Source organism: Hydra viridissima, unplaced genomic scaffold, assembly GCF_058129835.1.
Source record: "Hydra viridissima isolate aposymbiotic clone 2 unplaced genomic scaffold, HvirCarnegie_v1 scaffold_7, whole genome shotgun sequence".
In the NCBI taxonomy this organism is placed as follows: domain Eukaryota; kingdom Metazoa; phylum Cnidaria; class Hydrozoa; order Anthoathecata; family Hydridae; genus Hydra; species Hydra viridissima.
This window is the reverse complement of record NW_028324306.1, coordinates 11,756,908-11,777,987: the sequence shown is the minus strand read 5'-3', so window position 1 is coordinate 11,777,987 and position 21,080 is coordinate 11,756,908. Positions and strand designations below refer to the sequence as shown.

The 21,080-nt window shown below is 28.9% G+C and overlaps 2 protein-coding genes across 5 annotated transcripts; both read right to left on the bottom strand.

Annotated features, from left to right (window-relative positions):
* Positions 1 to 237: 237 nt before the first annotated feature.
* LOC149886141 (uncharacterized) lies at positions 238 to 4,794 on the bottom strand. Of its 4 annotated transcripts, XR_016453879.1 has the most exons (4): positions 4,669 to 4,787; positions 4,086 to 4,277; positions 1,771 to 3,843; positions 238 to 799 (listed from the first exon to the last, which is right to left on the bottom strand). XR_016453879.1 is itself a non-coding variant. In XM_090092122.1 (3 exons), exons 2-3 carry the CDS (start codon positions 3,797 to 3,799, stop codon positions 476 to 478), a joined length of 432 nt encoding a protein of 143 aa, XP_089948248.1. In that variant the 5' UTR covers positions 3,800 to 3,843; positions 4,669 to 4,794; the 3' UTR covers positions 238 to 475. The 4 variants fall into 4 exon arrangements, 3 of the variants coding, with proteins under 3 accessions (XP_089948248.1, XP_089948246.1, XP_089948247.1); XM_090092122.1 differs by lacking the exon at positions 4,086 to 4,277 and having other exon boundaries at positions 3,692 to 3,843; positions 4,669 to 4,794; XM_090092120.1 differs by lacking the exon at positions 4,669 to 4,787 and having other exon boundaries at positions 3,692 to 3,843.
* A 761-nt stretch (positions 4,795 to 5,555) lies between these two features.
* Positions 5,556 to 16,395, bottom strand: LOC149886140 (uncharacterized). Its single transcript, XM_090092117.1, has 14 exons — positions 16,179 to 16,395; positions 15,150 to 15,224; positions 14,874 to 14,983; positions 14,714 to 14,790; positions 14,443 to 14,509; positions 14,226 to 14,324; positions 14,032 to 14,080; positions 13,532 to 13,593; positions 11,898 to 11,978; positions 11,346 to 11,514; positions 8,724 to 8,852; positions 6,622 to 7,506; positions 6,348 to 6,527; positions 5,556 to 6,131 (listed from the first exon to the last, which is right to left on the bottom strand). Exons 1-14 carry the CDS (start codon positions 16,263 to 16,265, stop codon positions 5,958 to 5,960), a joined length of 2,244 nt encoding a protein of 747 aa, XP_089948243.1. The 5' UTR covers positions 16,266 to 16,395; the 3' UTR covers positions 5,556 to 5,957.
* Positions 16,396 to 21,080: the final 4,685 nt, after the last annotated feature.

Below are 21,080 nucleotides of genomic sequence, written 5' to 3'. Positions count from 1 at the left end.
TCATTTTTTGAATGTAACACGTCGTGTTATTTTACACGGCACAGTTGTTACAATCCAGCAACTGAAAGAATCTTTAAAAGCAGTGAAAGAACCTTTAAAAGCTAAAAATATACCTCTCATGGTATTACTAATACGATCTTAAAGCTCTAAAAAACAATATTATGTAGAGCGATAGCTCTCTATCTTGAAAGTTATTATAAAGTTAAAAGCTCTCGAATAAACAAAAAAATACTTAACTCACATGAAGATATATAATTAGTATAATAATATAATTTGTCTTTATAAAATTATTGAGTTAAAGAAAAAATGAATTGGTTAAGGTAAGGTATACACGCCTTTCTCTCCGTCCAAACAGACAATGATTTCATTATGTTGATGTAGAGATGCTTCTTTAAAAAATCAGACTACAGTTGTAGGTCGAACTCCTTAAATATTGTTTTTTCTGCAATTGGATTAACATTATATCTGCGCGTTCCTATTCGCTCAAAGTCTTCTTTGCACCGTCGATAGTTTTTATTTTTGTTGGGGTCTTTTTCAATTTTAGTTTCTTAAGAAGACTTTTTTTGTTGAAACGTTTAGAATTACGTTTATCTCCAGTAGCAACCAACTCATGCACTATTGTCGTATTTGATTTTAGTAGCTTTTTGCTTAGACTTCGTTTTTCTCCAACTAAGTTCTGGTCATCATTTTGAGTAGTGAGAAGTTCTCTCTTACTCAAACTTTCATCACCATTTTGATAAATTCCTCCATCATTACTCTCGACTCGAAGTTTTTCATTTTGAATAGAATTGCTCGTTATCTGAAATTAAAAATTTGTCAAAGTTAAAAAGTTTTGATCAGCTTAATAAATAGTTTTGATTAGCTTAATAATTTCTTTTTACGAAAAATAGTTTTGATTAGCTTAATAATTTCTTTTTACGAAAAATTTAATTACGCATAAACGCACACAAGGGGAAGGTGCTGTAGCTTAGACATAATGTATCTTGGACTAGTGATGGTATAACACAAGTCCAAGATACTTTAAGATAAGTCTGCTGTGGTTTTTATTTGAGTATTTAAAAATAAGATTTTATTCGAATTTGTAACTCTTATTCGCTTTTAGGCAAATGAGACGAAAGACCTTTAAAGAATGAGAGGTCATTTATTATACATGTGATAACATCAAAAGGTTTTTTCAGAATGTCATTATACAGTATTTGAAGCAAATTAACATTCAATTTAAATAAGATTAATTTACTAATTTTAATTGCAATAAAAAAAGACATCTAATGTCCTCTTAAGGTTCATAAAATCCTCTCAAGCAACAAGATTTTTGGAAATCTGCTGAAAAGATAAAACTAGCTATTGTCATGAGAAGGTCTGATATATCGAATGGGGATAAGACATAAAAACTTCAATTTTTTATTTATTAATAGGAAATGGAACCGGCAAATTTCTAGGAATGTTTAAGTTTTTATTTACATCTAGAATTAACCTGTAATTAGAAATCATCATCTGACGAGGTTAGAATTATCTCCAATTTTAACATTGGAAGAAAGTTTTTGATTTTTTTCTAAAAGTAAAAATTACTTAAAATTTCAGCTTTACTTTTTAAAAGAAATTTTTTCTATAATTTTTATAGGAACTTATGCTTTAAATAGTTTATATTTAAACAAATCACTTAGAAAAAAATTTAAAAAGTAACGTGTATTTTAAAAGTAATCATTACTTACTAAAACTAACAACTCATTTTCTCCGGACGTTTAAAATGTGAGACAAAATAATTCTAACCTCGCGAGATCTGGAAATAAACTCAATGAAAATGGAGTTGCTGTAGGAGAACAAATGCACAACGTTGAACTTTTTGTCTGCTGCAAGGTATCAAGCGCTTAAACAGATTAGTAATCAACATTTATGAAACTTAAAAACAATCTTTATTTCAAGTGGTTGAATAGCTTTGAAAACAGTTGAAAGAGTGTTAACTTCATGAATAGTATCTGTAATTTCAAGACGTGAAAAAATGTTTATGTTATTTACAGGATGCGTCAATTATTTGCAGTGATTTTAGAGCTCAAAAAAATTATTTTTAAGTTTATTTAAGAAAAGATTCGATTAGATCTCTATTTTTTTTGTAATAGCCTCTGGAGGTTGACGGAAGGTCAGGTAAGTACTGATAAGGTAAACATCAAATTCCAAGCTCTTTTAACGGATGACTTGAGAGGCCTGAGAATTAGTAAGTCTTTTTGCATGCTTTGTTTTCCACAAAGCTCCAGAATAATCAAGTGGATTCAAACATAGGCTGGAGGAAGGCCAAATGTTTTTGGACAATAAGTTTGTGATATTAAATCAAAAACTGTTAGGCCTTTTTGGTTCCATCCTATTTGAGTATACAATTATAATCTGGTAAGGCCTTTTTGAATCATGATACCACATGTTTATTCAAAAGGCTGAACGTCTGTATTTTTTTTTATCTTTTCTTTAGTATAGATGATGACTAAGAATGCTTTGTATGGGACACAGATGGGGCACTGTCGCCATTCTGAACAGCAAAATAATCATTTCTGTTGATGACACGGTAAATTTATGAGAAAACTTTGATCATTGATAGGCCTTGTTTTTAAACAATTTAAAATCTTTATTGATCGTCCTAACCTGAGCATTCTGTCAAAAGTTGACTGAGGAGTTGATAGGTCTGACAACACTGGCCTTCCCAAGAGTCTTTACAGCTCTTCTCACAATCTTTTCATCAGCTACAAAGACTTTGGAAGTCTTTTAAATAGATATTGTAGAATTCTTCTTAAGATGTTTCTTAAGTCGCTCTATGAATCTCTTATCAACTTTTTTGTTTACTAGTAGTGACATCTGAGACCTTTCAGTACAGTTACCTGGTAAACTTCATTTTAAGACACTCCAGATTTCTTTCCTTTCTTTCCACTCTAATCACTTCTTTTGTAAGTAAACTATCCAATTTAACCCTTTTTTTTAAAAATTCCAAATTACTTTTGAATTAAAGGTATTTTTATTCAAAAGTAATTTGGAATTAAAATAGCTTTAAAATAGCTTTAAAAAAATATTATATTTTTATTCACTTTTTTGTCAAAAACTTGTTATCATTGTTACACATCAAAAAAGCACAAAAAATTCAGATAATTTTAAGTCACGCAAATTTCTAAAAGTAAATCAACGAATTGTTCCTCACCCTGAAATTTTTCGGATAACATAACGGAAAATTTATTTGTCTGCCATAATCTATCTGTCTTAAGTCGTTTTCAAAAAAAAAAACTGTATGTCGATTGCTAATTATTAAACTTATAGGAACTCCATTTTGTATTTATTATGAAAATGTTTATGATACAGTCATAAGGAGCAACATTTAAGTTGGTGAGGGTGAATGTTTTAAAAGATTTTTACGTTTTTGGAACACTTAATTTGCATATGGAGAGGAAAGTGGGGGAGGTGGGGGAGGTGGAGGAAAAAAGGGGAAAGATTACAAAAGTAGGTAGACCAAACAATTCTATGTCACTAGACTACATAGTAGAGAAATCAAATGGTAATTTAAACGCATTCTTATAACTGAAAAACCTATTTTTACAAACTTTGCAATTTTTTCTACTCTTCATGGAATTCCATTCTTTGTCAAAGCTGGACTCTTTTTTTTGTAGATCTTTTTTTAAATTAATGATTTTAAAACTAAGTATTAAGTTTAACAAACCGTTGACACAAGTGAAGATATTTTATAACTTTGTCCATGAAGCATTTTTACCAAAATCAAGGAGCAAATAAGTAGGCGAGTCATAAAAGCATTTTGCATCTTCTTCATACCTGGTTAATCCAAGCCTTTAAACCAAATTAAGTCTTAGCGAACTAAAGCAAAGTTAGTAAACGTGGGGAAACTAATATTGCTGTTAATTAAAATACACAACATCAAACAATAAAAGTACACAACAGATTGCCACAGGTTAAACTAAATGAGCGCGGTAAATCTAAATAAATTCGAAAAAAAAGTGCATCAGAAACAAACTTTTGCTTTATCTGTGAAAAAGCCGTACTGCAAAAAAAAAAAAAAAAAAAAAAAAAAAAAGACCGTCGAAAACGTAGATACTTACTTTGATAAAACACTGGTTAGACCTCCTTTTTCTTTCATACAAAAATTAACAAACTTTGCCAGACAAATAGGAGGACAATTTGTCCTGAAGTAACCGATATCTTGTTTTGGTTTTTTATTTTATTTCATTTTTTAAAACGACGACCGCAATTTCACAGAGCATTCCTTTTCAATTATCAACAAAGCTTGGTTTCTATAAGCAAAACTTAGTTTGTATATAAGGCATTGTTGAAAATCGTCAGTCAATGGTAATTTTTTTGTGTTGGTATATTCGTATGAAAAACATCTTTTAAAACTAACAGGCTGTTTTTATGAGAGTTTTAAGGAACACAAAATTTCTTTATAATTAAGAAGTTCAAATATTTTGATTTTCAAACTACATCATCGTTGTCCCATATTTGCCTCTTTTAGTCATCATTACTGATATACGATTAGAAAAAAAATTTGAGAGAAAACAAGTAAGAAAAGGATCGAGTATCTTATTTGGTCAGCTTCAATACTTATTTCTCTCCATTCTAGAAATTTTCTATTTTAAAATTACAAAATGAGAAAGTGTAAAAAGGAATAAAATTTCTACAGCTCACCCAATGAAAAGATTTGAAAACTAAATTTCATTTGGAAATTGCTATCACACAATGGAAGTCTTTGGAATCCTTCCTAAAACCACATTTTAAAGATTTAATATTAGTGAATAGAAACCGCGTTTAAATCAGTGAATGATCAAGCTGCGATAAAACACGCGTAATAGGCGCTTTTCTGTTTCGCTTATTTTGTACCGAAGCGAATGCTTTAGTTAAAGTGCTACGGTAAGTAGCGCTGCTTAAAACTGAGTATCGGCGTATGGTTTTTCCTTCAATAACGACTTAAGTACAAACTTCAATATCAGTCTTCTAAAATAATCGAATTTACAATAATTTATCATACGAAATTCTAAAAAAGTTTGTGATAACAACGTTGCATACCTCTTATAATTTTTGTTTCAACCGTCGAAAACATTACGCAATAGCGTTTTGCAATTTAAGTCAGTTAAATTTATTTTTCGATTGTAAAAATGCTTGCGTATAAATATCACAAAACTTTTGCTGTTTTAAAACTGCATTAATACTTCTATTTTAATAAACTTCAGAAGTTTGTCCTTTTTGATTGTGCTTTTGTTCAGCTTTTTTTTGTTAAAATATCTTAATTTATTTTTAAGTATGCCGCACGACGCTGGACCAACTTACTGTTTTTCTGTCTATTAAATATCACTATTGATATTTTCCAATAACATTTATGGGAAAAATTATATGCAAAATTGTGTAAAATTGCAGTTTTTCCATATCGAAGTATTCATATATTCCTCAATCAGGACTTTCGCTAAGTTATGTTGTATTGAAAGAATGAAGATAATTTGGAATAACATAAGTTATAGCGAAGCATTTGGTGTGAAATGCAGAAAAAAGCTGTAATCAAAAAAATATTTAAGACAAAATGAAAAAGAAAAGCGAAATAGATTCCACTAAAATTTGACTTGTATACACAAATTGACATTCTATTTAATCATTTATTCCATTTCAAATGTAAATAAAAAAATCAGCTTCGCAACGCGAGAAAGAATAGAACCGATGCGATTTCACGCGATACAAAGTTTTCAGAAAAATCCTGACTTTTGAGCTTCTATGTGAAATTTCAGTGGGCTCTATAAATTAGCTAAAAAATTAGAGAATGAAGCAAAAGAGAGAAAATGAATATAAGGAAAAGCAAAGAAGCGTTAAAGCTTGTCTTAAATAACTCTTGTAGAATCGGTATTCCGTTTATCACATGCATTGGCGTTACGTTAAAAAAAAAAAAAAAAAAATATACAAGCAAACTATAAAAAAAATTGTGAATTATTTTATATCAGGTGTTGAACGCCGTTGATAGACACGGGAATAGTGTGCATAGATTTTATTGAGAGTTTATGAAACTGATCACGCAAATGGTCGCGTAGCTCCTGTCTACGCGTTTGCAACTCAGATCGATTTGCCACAAAATCCTGAATGTCTTTTTCAGAAATACCAGTGGAGTCCTTTAAAAGTAAAATAATAAAAAAAGAGGATACTTTGTTAAGTATATCCAATTTTAAACTACACAGTGTTGGCACAACAATAAAGTAAATGTTGATCTATATTTCATGAGCGGTTTATCATAATTCAGAATTAAAAAGTTAACTTTAAGCAAATAGAAGTCTTTGCGCTGAGTTCCTACATTTATAGATATTAAAAGAATGTGTAAAAGAATATACCTCTGAGTTCCATCCCATCATCTTTAATAGGCGCAACTCTCCTTCATCCTCAACGACTGGATTATGAAACGAGTCAGGATTATTAGAGAACCCATCACTCTTTAATGTAGCGTGATAATCGTTACCTTTCATGTGTTGGTGTTTACAATAATTATTACAATGATCAGATAGGGAAGCCTCCTATGATCGAAAGTATTAAGATTTTATACTAAGACTTAAAAAAAAACAACAACAAAAAAGATATTTTCAAAATAAAGACTTCTCCGTAGTGTACCTTTAAGCCCTTGCGCTTCCCTCTACCACGTCCGTTAACAGCTGTATTATTAAACGAGTAACATTTATCGTAAACGTTTCCATTATAGGAATCTGCTTTTAAACGACTTAAATCATCACACTTACTAAATCTTGGGCCAATATTAGAATTATTTCCTCTGCAGCTATAACCATTACGCTTACTGTATAACCTGTGCTCGTTTTCTTTATAATCTTGGTGATGAGTATAGCCATTACGTTTTGCTAGAGGATTTTCATTATCACATTTGCATACAGTTTTCAATTTATTTTCAATATGATCACGGTCAGTACAAGTTGAATGATTGCAATTAGAAAAAATATTTGAATAATTTGATTTTTCAGATTTGTTAACATCGATAGAATTGCATTTATGCACTTTAGAAACTTCAATAAAACTTAAAGGGTCTTTTGGTAGGCATTTTGTTGGGCTACATGTAGCTGCATCGAATACCACAGAATGAGATTTAGAAAAATTTGAACAGTCAGTATTATTTGAATTATGACACGGTGAGGATGGAGGTGATTTATTTTCTGGTATGCTCTCATCTTCTTCGTCAGTCTTGCGGGGACTTACTTGTGATCCGCAACTTGATTTTTCGCTTCCATCTAATGATTCAGAGCAGTCACCACCGTTACATATCTTATCATCGTTTTCGCTTACTTCATCATCATCTATAATCGATTGCTTTTCTTCCTCTTGCAGTTCATGAAGCTTATCCTCGTTTAGTTTTGCTTTGTTCTCTTTTCTCTTTTTTTTCTTCATTCTTTTGTTTTCTTTGCGTTGCTCTTTAGCTCGTTCAGCTTCAGATATTTCTTCAACAACAAGCTCCAGTTGCGATACACCCTGCTTTTCTTCAACTGCAGTCTTCATTTAAAAAAATACCAATAAAAAAATTTAAAGTTCTTTTTCTTTAAAAGAGCGGTTTGGTAAAAAAAAAAAAAAAAAAAAAAATCATTTATTGAAAAATAATTTGTTTAGAATCCTTATAAAGTTTTTTCAGAGTTACAAGGTTGTTAGTGTGTTTATTTAGGACGTTACTTTTTTTAACGTTTGTTGGATCATCATTTAAACAAAAACTTTTTATTTATCTGGTTTAATGCAACTGTTCATTAAACCAGATAAAAAACAAGTGCAATTGTAATTACTGCTGTAAAATGGACCAGTTAAGTTTGCTATCCATTCAGTATCGCTGCACTATGAAAATTTAGTGTGCACCCTCTTATGTCCATTACAAAATTTTGTAACAGTTCAATCAATAAAAACAAATACAACTTTTAAGCCATTTGTTAGATTTAAACAACTGGTTGATCCCAAAGAGTAAACCTGTGAATGTATTGGTTACAAACATGATCAATTACACTGTTAAACATCAGACAAATCTCTGTAATAAATTACAGAGTTCCTACCAAATGTACTAGTCAGTAAAACCACAAGGAAATGACTAACCTTACAAACATATTATCATATCAGGTTCTCTAAAAATAAAAACCAAAAACCAATTTTTTTTAAAAAACATAAACCTGTCCACTCCTGCACATGATCTATTACATGTAATGATCTATTATACATATCAGGATATGTTACTAATATTGTATATTTAATTTGCTCTCATGTGTTATTTTAATTTAAAATGAAAATTTATTTCATAATTTTTACTTTAACTCATTTTTAAGCAATCAGAAAAAAATCCAATAAGTAACTAAAAAATGACTGTTGTAAATAACAGCTGCATCTTGGTTAAAAAAGTTTTCTTGGACTTAAGGTCGATTTCCTTTCAATCAATAATTGCTATACAACTAAAAAAAAAAAATCTTTTCATGGCTACCTTACAGCTTCAAAAACACTTGTATTATATTAAAATCTTTTCATGACTACCTTACAGCTTCAAAAACACTTGTATTATATGAAAGTGTATGACTAAATTTTCCAAAGAATCCAAATAACTTGTTTTAAAAAAGTAACTTTTTTTTTCACCAAACCTTTCAGAAAACCTTTTAAATAAAAAAAAAAATAAATTTAAAAAAAGTAAAAAAATTAATAAATAAATAATACAGGAGTTATCAATAAAATTTAAATAATACCTCAAAACTTTTGCGCAGTGCTTCCACTCCTAAGTAAAAAAGCATTTGCCATGTCTGTTCTTCAGCTCGCAGCTTTTGCCACAATCTATGCAATCTTTCCCATAAATGTATCCCAAGACAAGTTAGAACCTAATAATTTTGTTTTAACAAAGGTCAAAATATAGATGATAGATTTAAATACAATTTTGCTCAAACAAATCTTCCAGCAAAATGTAACTTTATTCAATTTTGTATACTATTGCAAAATAGTTTAAAACAAAAATGTTGTATTTTTATGGCAGGTAAACGTGTACTTCTTGTTAAGCTAATTACACTTAGTTACACCTTATTTTCTCCAATTCTGCTATGAAGTTTTAACAATTTAATAATAAATTTTATCAACATTAAAATTTGTAACAAGATTTTTAGAAAGGTGAGATTAATGTGGTAGGAGCAGATGAGATTATAAAAACCATTTTGGAAATCTGCCAATTTTTTGGAAACCTATTAACTTGAAGACATTTTAGCATGTGGAATTATTTTAGAAAAATAATCTTAAAACCCACAATGAAAAATTTTAGTTCTAATACTCATTAATGTTAAATTTTAACAATTTATGGTGAGGAAATCCATAAAATTGCAATTTTTATGTAGGTCTGTTCTGTATAGTCTAAAAAAGGAAAATATAATTTGAGCAACTACCAATATTGTCTCAATGTTGAAAAAATCCTTATTCTCAAAATTTAGTTAAATTTTGAGACATTAGGTTTTTTAATCTTAAAATACAAGATAACTCATTTAAATGCAACAGGAATTTAATTGCTACAGAAGACAAAAGCTTATTTAACTTAGTGAATTTCCTGAGAGAGTATATAACATATGCATGAACTTATGAACATATATATGAACTTATGCAAATTGTGTGAAGAGTTTTGAGAGTGAAAAATAAAGAAGTTAAGACACAAATTTACTACACAATTTAAATTTTTTATCTTTTATAAGAACAAACTATTTACTTCCCAGCAAAATTATAAACATGGCAAAAGACAAATAATATGCAGTGATCAAATTCTTTATCTGGAAGGTTTATTGGCTGATTTATTTACTGACAGTCATGTAAATAGGATAAAATAATAAAATAAATCTGCTCCTTCATTTTGGACTATAGAAATAAATGTAGTTGTACAAGCCTAGAAGTTGATTCAAGTAGTGGATATTCAAAAACTGCAATAACATCACAAATAATTGAACAAATACATAATACTGTAGGTGAAGATCCACTAGCGATAACTTTATATAACTTTACAATTGTGTCACATTATTAACACCTTAAAATATTATTCATAAACACCTTACATACTTTAACACCTTACATACATTAACACCTCAAAATAATTTGTAATTACAATTCCCATAGTTTCATCTTGGAAGATTTCATTCATGACAGACAATGACAAAAGTCAATAAGTAAAATTTGGTTAATATCCACTGTATTCACCAGATTTGGCAACCAGAATCTAATATATTTTATCTCAGATAATCCCTTTGTGTGAGTTTATTTTTTTGATGAAGAAGTTACTACTATGATTTTTTACAAACCTTCCAACATCCAACTGCAAAGATATAATAGAACCTTTTAAGATGCATGAGGCTATGTAAATTCAATTGAATAATAAAAGTGATTTCAATCAAGAACTTAACATCTCTCTTTAGCTTTTTTCATGCAACTTTTATGTCAAAAAAAACTTTTGTGTTGGCTAACAAAGTGGTCTAAATATACTTATAATGGTCTAAATATACTTAAAAATACTTTTTCAAGATGCTCTCCTAATTGACTGTGAGTTATTTTGGAAGGTTTTCATTTAATTATTTTTATTTTTTTTCAGCTTAAATCATTTTGGTTTTGTATTCTTTCATCAAAAAAGATAAAAGCAATCAGGCCTTTAATGAGGTACAAGAGAATTTCAGCAAGTTACTTTAGATCTTGTGGTATGTAGGCTTTTCTTCATAAGTAGGTTATTAAAATTGGAAACAATGTTACAAATTATGCCTTGAAAAAGAATATCACAATAAAACATTAACATTACAGCTCCTTCTCTTGAGCATCCACATTTTCTTTTATTGACTTGAAGATTTTCTTCAAAGAAAAGCTTTTTATATATGATTTGGTGAATAGTTTACAATATGAAATAGTTTTGGTGGTTTTCCAAGAGTTCTCTGTGTCCAAAAGTTGCTGATGGTTAGTTCTGTAATAAAAGTGCTTTTGTCTTTTAACTCACAGTTCTTAAAGCTCAATATCTTTTTGAGAATTTTGAGTGTAATATTCTGAAGATCATTTTTAGTTTAGCAAACAATTATTATGAGGAAAAATCTTCTAAAATATGTTAAGGCATTAATTTGTTATTATATCTTTATCAATACTTAAAAATAAAACCATAAAAACTGAAAAAATTAGAATCTTGAAAAGCTAATTAAAACGCAAAACAGAAAGCACAAATTAGGATATTTTGAGAAAGGTTCATCCTGGTACAGAAAAAAAATTATAAAAGAATGAGAATGATGGTGATGCCTTAAAACAGATGATTCAATGAAATGAACTTTGATATTGCTGTATGAATATAAATCAAATCAATAATTTCTTACCTCCTCTTGAGCGATATCAATTGTTCTTGCATGTCTTTCCCTTCTGCCACCAGCTAATTCTGGCTCAGCCCTACCAATCAAATGTGCTATAAAATCTGTGTCACATACTACATGAATGTGACGCTCTTTTGGGCAACTTTTTAAACCTTCATACAATGCAGCACAGTAGCTAGAGATTAAAATTTATTTCATTTTTGACATTTAAGCACAGTTGTTAACAAATCATACTAAATTAGATAAAGGGACAAAAATTTATTTCATTTTTGACATTTAAGCACAGTTGTTAACAAATCATACTAAATTAGATAAAGGGACAATAATTTATTTCATTTTTGACATTTAAGCACAGTTGTTAACAAATCATACTAAATTAGATAAAGGGACAAATAATGTGACTTCAATTTTTTAAAATGATTTTCTAAAACCAAAACTTTTTCATAACAAAAGTGCTCTAATCTATAGAGCTATTAAGAAATATGTCATGGAATGAAATTTTTCTATAAAGATTGCTCTAAACTTCATTTACTTAATGAAATATAATGATAAACTTACCCTTTTTCTGAATCTCCATCTATATCACCTGACAATATACTGTAAGCTTTTAATACTTTAGATTTGCATTCTGAGCAGAACCTAAAGCATGAAAGAATTATGATTGGTATATATTTAAAACAACAAACTAGTTTATGCTTATACTAATTATATTTTTACATATGTATATATGCATCCATTTTATACAAAACATATCCATACATATGCAAAACAAAATAATTCAGCACTTAAACTATTTAAAGTAAACTTAGATGAAAAATTTGTATACTTTTTAAATGCAAGCTTTTGATACAATTTTAAAAGCTTGTAAGTATCTATTTTAAAAAAATTATTTAAAAATTTAATGAGTAGAGCTACATTAATGGTGAAATTTTCAGGTTCAATCAATCAGAGATAAAAATCAATTAAATTTGCCCCATGCGAATTCTCATCTTCGTTGTTGCCTTTTCTTTTAAAATTTTTTTAAAAGAAAAAAATTTTAAAAGAAAAGGCAACAAAGATGAGAATTCACATGTGGCCATAAAGATAATGACATATAACTAGAATGTAACTGGTAGATAAAACCTCTTTAAGTCAACCTCTTTTACTAAAAACTCTCTTTAGGTCAACCTCTTTTACTAAAAATGTTGTTTATAATGGTATATAATGACAGCTTTCCACTAATAGAAAATTTTCTGTAGAACAGAAAGAAATAGAAAAGATTACTAAGCATATTCTCTTTTTTTATATTCCAATTACATTTCAAACAAATTGAAAGTCAATTTGGTTGATGTTTATTTTCTACAGATGACTATTTTTGTTTTTAAGGAACTTTTAATGAAAAGTTAAAAAAGCTTAGTAAATTTTTTTAAATATTGCTTTTACAATAAACGTCACTGTTTCCAATTTTTAGAATATTGTGGTTTTGTCTTTCAGATAAGCAAAATTATATTATTTGATTTATAATCATTAATTAGCACAAGGGCATCTTCTATTTCTAAAAGAAATTAACTTTTAACATTAAGCTGAGTGGGCATCTGCCATGTGGGTAACCTCTTTGAGGTCCAAAAAAGTCCCTGTCATCTAAGCTATAACAAGTCTACATTTAGTTGTTCAAAAGGAATCAACTAAGGTTCAGTACAGAGGTTGGTCAGTAAGTAAACCTACTAATATTTACACACAAAAAAATACCAGAAACCAATTCTCAATATCCAAAAACATTAGACATCTAATGTGGAAGCAAATATTAGAATTTTTAATCACACATACCTTATTGTATACCCATGTGGATAACATATAAAAATGAATAAATAAATAAAAAAAATTGTATATAAAGGAAGAAATTGAGAAAGCTACAATCAGTTTTTAGGAGCAAACTCTAATTAAAAAAATATTGTTATAAATCTATTTTGGGTAGAATTTTAATTATTTGTACAAAAAGAAAATGATGAGAACACAAACAATACAGAAAAGATCTATTTCCTTAAATGATCTGTATATAAAATTCTTCTAAAAACAAAACCCCCAAAAAATTAAGGCTTCTCTGCTCTACAGCTTCATGAAATGATTAGTAATAGATTAAGGTTTTCAAGGTTTATTATTCAGAAATATCAATTATGTGTAACATATCATATTTAAATTGCTTTAAAAAAGACCTGTGCTTCCGAAGGTAATTATCCAGTGTATCCAATAAAGAATCAGCATCAATAAGAACAACCTAAATCATAACAGTATAAGTAAGCATAGCACATTTAGCATATTTGTCATGAATAACTATGAAAATGCAATAATTCAAACAAGGTAAATAAATTTAATGGTGTATAAATTTAATAGGCTTCCTGTTTTTAACTAGAAAGAGTAGTTAAATGTTTTTTTAAAAAGTGTATAAACTGAAGTATATTTTTAACAGATTAACATTTTCATCTTCTTACAATCAAAAGAGAATTTTTTTTGATTTATTCTAAACAGCTAAAGGTCTAGACTTGTACCCCTGCATGTACAATATTAATACTTTTATCAAATTAGATCAAAAGACTTTACCTAATTCTGAGAGAAAAAGATATGAAAAAAATATATATTTATTGAATTTTCCTGTGTTAGTGAGGGTTTTATAGCATAAAGAATTTAAACTAAAAACATAGAAGTGCTTTCTTACCTCATCACGGCATTCCTGCGAAAGTAAATCCCAAACATCTATCCAACTTCTTAAAAAATTTAATAAGATTTACATAATACCAAATATGATAATATGAACAACAGATAAGTATTTAGGCCACTGTTTACAAAAACAATTCTTTGTAAAGCTTAGGTCTAACATACTTTATATCACTAACCAAAACAAAACTTTACCCTGAAGCTCTAGTTTTATGTGTTTCCAATGAATGCAGTATACAACGTCTGTTACGACGACTTTTTGGAATGGTATCCACAACATCATTCAAATGTGATCTAGTTTGAAAAAGAAAACATAAGTTAATCCTCCATGTTCACTAGTTATTTATCTTAAGATATAAACGCAGATCAACTTGATAATCAATAGTTGTATATAATCAATAATGTAAGTCACCCATGTATGTAGAACAACGCATATATTAATTTAGCATCAATTAGGAAACCTTCTGTTAAAGTTAAAACTAAAAGAAAAAAAAAAAGAAATCTTTAAAATAGTACCAGGATAACTTCCCAGTGGCAGGTATTTAACCAAAAGCTTAAGCAATTTTTTTTAAAAATTAGGATTGTCAAGTGTATATGCTAATACTATTTAGTATAAAGTATACAAGTGTGATATAAAAAAAAAAAAAACAATACTATATTAATGAAAATCTGTAAACACCTACTTCCTGATGCTGTAATGACAAGTGGCTCAATAGCAGGCTGCCTTGATTTCCAAAGTTGATTGTAGAGTCTTTCAACACTACAGATAATTATATAATTCAGAACAATAATTGAAATAGTTTTTAAAAAGAAAAAATTTACAAATGAAAGAGATTTACAAACCTCCTCCTGCAACCAACACAAGGTACTGATACAGCCAACAATGCAATTAAATCTTTTTGGCCTACCATTAAAGCTTCATTCATCTCAACTTGTGTTAAACAACTGTGTCTCTAGAAGCAGAAATACATAAAAGGAAACTTTAAAATCAGTATAGAATATCACACAACTTTTAAAATTACATAGAACATCACACATATTTTGCTGCAACATTTAATGCAAGAACCTTTAAACTCATTTAAATATTAGTAATGCATTAATAATTTAAGAATAAATTACTTTAAAAAACTGTGCGACATCAGCTGCACTGACATACTCAGCAGAAATAATGGTTTCTGGAATTTCCATAACCATCTAGAAAAGACAACTAAACATTTAAGCACCAGTTTCTATAGAACTATAAAACATATACATATATACACATAAACATATACTTTATGCTTGCAGAAAATGTCAGCTGTAAGAACAATAAATAAAAGCAATTTTTTTGTTCAATAAAATAAAAGTTTTTATTTTAAACTGAAAATACTTTTTTAGTATTTGGGTCACTGCTTTCTATATTTTTTTATACACCTAGTATAGTATTAACTATATTTGGTTGATTTAGCATTGACTATGACATTGAACTATATGCTACATAATTATTTGTCAAATTTAATTTTAATATCTTTATGTATACATACTAGTTGTGCACTAAAAATTCTCAGAAAGTTTTCATTTAAGTAAAAAATATTTCAAACCTATTTGTTATTCTACTAACTTGAAATAGTTACAAGGTGCAGGTACACTGTGAGTGAAACTCAAGTGTTAAGAGCTTCACTACTCAACAAAGCACTCTACATTGTATAAAATGAATCAAATAATTTAGTTAATACAAACTGTTAAGATTAGTAGATGAAAAACACATAATGAAAAGTATATTTTCACCCCAAAATAATAAGTGCATATAAAATGGATTTTTTAAAATATACTGAAAGTACTCTTATCACCTTCTAAAGAAGATATTGACTGAATTCAGATCAATTCTCAACGCCATGAGAAACAATTAATACGAGATACAAAAAGTATCTTCTTTCAATTACATTTTTTTTTAGGAATAAAGTTACTACTGTGCACTTTCTTATGATAATACAGCTTTATTTGTGATTATTTCTAAATTTAAATGCAGCATCAAAACTTTATATAAGGTATTAATATCTTTAAATGAACCCAAGTTCAAAAATATAACTTGTAATATTTGCGAGTAATTATACTTATAATTTAATAAGTATCATTATAGCTATAGAATTTATATGTATGCTTGCTAACCGTCAAAGACTCTTCAATCATAAGTGGAATTTGTCTGCGTTCAAACTGGTATTCGTCATCCCTACACACAGCAATTAACTTTGCCATTTGTAACTAACTAAAAATTTTCAGTAAAGGCTCTATTGTGTATATATTTATAAGTACTTATTATGATTATGTCCCAGATTCACGCTAAGCTTCCATATCTATTTTCGCCTCTATTCGGAGTTAGAGAAACATTATAGTGCACGTCGGGAACGGAGTTTTTAACTCCGATTTTACCGAAAGTTAATTGTTCGCAACGATAATTTTAAACTTCTGTTTTTCGGAACTTTACTTAAAGCAATAAGTAAAACTTCAGTACAACAAAACACAGACTTTCTTGCGGATATGTTAACAAAAAGACTTGTGAAAGAATAAAAACATATGGAATATAAAAGTTATCCTTAATTTTGTGCAATTTTTTTTTTTTAGGACCAACATTATGATAAAAAGTACGGTAAGAACTACTTTCAAGAAGGAAGTACCGGTGGCGTACATCGAGTTCCATAAATATCTGAAATGAACAAAATTTAATAAATTTTTAAGCAGTTTTAATCTCTGATGTTTGCTCCCATCTGAATCCCATGTTACTATTCCTCTATGCAGTACGGTATGCTAATTGCATATTGTAAACAGAAGTTACTTCACACATAAGTGCACAATCAAACATGTTTCGCCATCTATAAGTCAAATCCGAGAACAAATTACTTCAGAAATGTCGCAGATTTCTTAAGTAAATTGTAGTTATAAAAGACGAAACAGATATTTTACCTCATTTTCTCGCTTTGCGTGTCGGTTTGTTTACATTAAGATAAAAAAAAAAAAAAAAAAAGTAGAAATAAAGGGTTAGTCAATTGTTTTAATTGTTAATTATTATATTACCGTTCTAAATTACACTTAACTAAATATTGTATTACCGTTCTAAATTACCTTTAATTAAGTAAAATTTTCATAATTTTTGATTCACTTTATGCGAAATAGATTTCCATTATAAAAATCGGATAAAATGTAATAGAATTCAAAAACATGATCCAGATGCTGAAATCACCAGAGAGTTTTTTGAAAAGTCGTTTAAAGCCAACAAAGAACCCTGTTCAAAAATTTTGAGGTGAGTTGTTGATAAAAACACCCGAAAGAAATCCTTTTAAGGGGTGATACACATACCCATGGGATATCATTTTAAGTAGTTTTGAAATCTGGGATTTGCGCCTGTGAGAGAATTTTTCATTTCAATTTTCGGTTACAATATTCATGATTTAATCATATATTCCAGATAGAAAAACATTTTAAAAAAACCTTTTTCAGGAATTTTTTCTACAAATAATTTTTTTAAACAATAAATGACTTAGCAATACATGAAAAAAATCATCCCTTTACAACTGAAATCCAAAAGGGTTCTACAGGCTAGTTTGAAAAAAAGGAAAATAAAAACAAGATTCTATTGTGTTAAAGCCAGTTGTTTCATGGGGTTGTTGGATAGCCCTGTAACGGGTGACTACATTTAAATTGCCCTGTTGTTTGAAGGGTCATAACTCACTTCAAAATTAAGATTAAATTTAAACGAAGACAAAAACTCTATTTAGATTTGTTTTTTTAATTGATTTAAATTTTCAGCTTGATAATGGTTCTTGTACACCAGTCCTTTAAGAATACTCAAAAATTCTCTATTCAACGACATTCTGGGGAGTTTGCTGGGTTGTCTTCTTTTTTAAAAAAGTCAACCTTTTTCTCTCAAAGTAATCAACCACGGTTTTAGAGTAATGAGCAGTGTCATTTATACTGCTTGTGTAAAATCTTTTGTTACCATTAATGCTATCATGAGCTAAAGTGAAATAAGCTGGATTTCATTGTCAACAAAATTCATGTCGTGTTGCAATAATTGAATTATTATTTCGTTGTAAATCAACACTGTTGCAGCACGTTGTTGCAGAGTGTTTGTTACCAATTTAAAAATTTTGTGAGTTAAGTTTAAATCACCTGAAAATAAAATTCAGAAAAAAAGATTTGTTTAGAAGTTACAAGTAAAATAAATCAGGTTGAGACTGTTGTATTATTTATCCTTCAAACATGGTCATACTTTACCACGTTCTATAAACCTTCTAAATTTTGAAACTTTAGAAAGTTCTTGCGTATGTTTTCTGAGCGTCGGTAAGGCTTGGAATCTTTATTTTTTTTCTCGAAGGATCTCAGTCTTTGTTGCCAGCGTTTTACTTATGTAAACTTGGCTGCAATCGAACTTTCAGGCTGCTTGTCTTTGAGAAATTCCATCCTTATGGTCAAACATTTTGTTCAAGCGCTTAACATTCTTTTTGGTTATTATTTTGGGCTTACGACCACTTTCTGTTGCTTTTTGATAGATAGCTCCGCTTTTTATACGTCTTTTTATAGTATAAATAGTTAATTTTGGTACAAATTCTGCCATAAAATGGTCTGCAGTAAATTTTTTCCATTATCTTTATGCATTTTATAAAACTCGTACACGCTTTCTTAAGATCTCTGCTTAGTTTCAAATTGTCGACCAATTTTTTCTCTGAAGAGTTACAACATTTCATACATTTGGCAGGAGTCACTGGTGTTGTTGTTAAATTTTGAAATTAGAGTTTCGTTTTTACTTAAATGATAATGTAGGCTGGGATGAGGATGATGAAGCAGACTCAGATAAAGAAAATGAAGCAGGCTGAGATGTTACTTAAAATGTCTGTGCAATTTGTAACTTTAATTGATCAATTCTGCAAATTTCAAGTGAAAGCAACCTAGTGTTTTGAAATTCAGCGATTATTTATATTTGTGTAAACGCGTCGCCGAAGGTAAAAGTTCTAAAAAGTTCGGCTTTTAGTTGAATGATACTTTGTTTTGTTAAATTGCTGAATTTGCAGCAACATAAAATTCTGTAAATAATTTGCGCTAAGCTCGTTTAACGTAAGAATATACACCTACATCTAGCGATTGAAGTATGTGGAGCCAGTAAACATATCAGCTTAACGTTATTATCAAACCAAATACGTGCAACATCGTAAGTAGCATGTGTGACGTGTCAGTCCAAGATTAAGTCAATCCCTATATTTGAAAAAGTTGATTAAACGCTAAATTTAAGAATTTAATCAATTCCACCAAAGAAAATACATAGAATCAATTGAATTTTTAGTATAAATAATTTGGAAAACCACCAAACTGTCTTTACAACATCTAAACTTGAATATTAAAAATACGGTGTTTTGTGGTCTTCCTACATACTAGCCTTTACATAGACGTGATTTTTGATTTGTAAACTACGAATGGCAGCAGAATGGTACCGACAGCGTTGACACACTTACCGACTATGTAATTATTTTTTTGATTGTTAGCAACCAATTTTTAAAGGGCGTTTAACATTACACCTGCAAATTATATGCTGCTTGATTTATCGCTTGAAAACCCAATTTTATCAAAATTTCACAAATTATACGAAGTGTTATTGTTAATAACTAAAATGCACAAAAGACGTAAAACTATATTTATTTAAAAATCTTCCTTTGTTAAAAACCCAAATTTGATTTGAACTGTGCGAAGTATAAGCTTTCAAGAGACACTTATGAATTCACTTTTTTTACAAACTTATAAATATATTATTTGGCTGCAAAGAAACTATTAAAATGTTAACTTCTTATATTTAATTCACAAACTCGACATTTATTAGTATCTTTAAATAGATCGTAATTGCAAATGCGTATTTTCCCATAACCCACTTGAAGATCACGTAAAGCCATTATTACAAATGCACCCGCCAATTGGTTTGCTAGAAGCTTGAAAGACATCATTGATTGTAGGACAATTTGATTAAATTGCAGTGGTTTTTTACAATTTAAAGGTATTAAGCTAAAAGTTCCCTTTTGTTTTGAAATGTTACTACTTTTATACTGTTTTGTATTCATTTAAAAAAAAAAGCAGTCATACAAATGTGAACGAAACAATATTCAACATTTATTACCAAGTATTTTATTAGCAACATTTATTACAAGTGTGAAGAAACAATAATCAACATTTATTAGCAAGTATTTTATCTAATAAAGATTTTGAAGTTAAAAACTGTTTTATAGTTATCTAAACGTTTCCGTTTCTCAGGAAAACATATCATTTTAGGGTTTTCTTAATTTTGGAGGACAATTTATTTATACTGAGACGTAAAAATAATTTAAGCCGGAGAAGTTCTCCTCTCTTATCACCAAGTTGCTCGCATGTATTTTTGTAGTTAAAACTCAAATCAAAAACCAAAAGATGTTAAGAAAACTTTTTTAAAACAGTATCTTGTATCAAAATCTGATTTTCGTTTTATTCTGTTACAGAAATCCAAATCAAAGCCACATTTGCTGTAGCTTCTCTGAAAATAATATAGCACTCTTCTGAAGGGCTTTAGTTGAATTGAATTAGATGCGACGTAAGTGCGGCTCTATAATGTTTTCTTGGATTGTCTAAAAGTGAAATGAAAAGCAAAATAGTTTAAAACCATTCCCTGCGAAAACAAGAAAAGTATCAATTCGGTTATGACCGTTACGATAAAACAGCTTTGTGGTTTTTGGCCGGGTAGGCGAATGATGAAGTTTGATCAACTTGTGATCTCTCTTGTGAACATTTTTTTGCGTCACTCGTTTTTATGACAACCTTAGACCATTAGAATAAAACATTTAAATGTAAATAGGATGTGCTTGAAATGTTAATTGTGTAGATAAAGTCCTACATGGTCAACATGAATTTTTAAAAACAGTTGGCCACTTTTATTTCGAGCATTAATCAGTACAGGAGCATTTCTTTCTTGATTGCTTTTTAAATATTTTATAAAAATAAGCTGTAAGTCAGTTTTTAAATTTAGTTTTAAAGATTTATATCATAACTTGTTATACATTT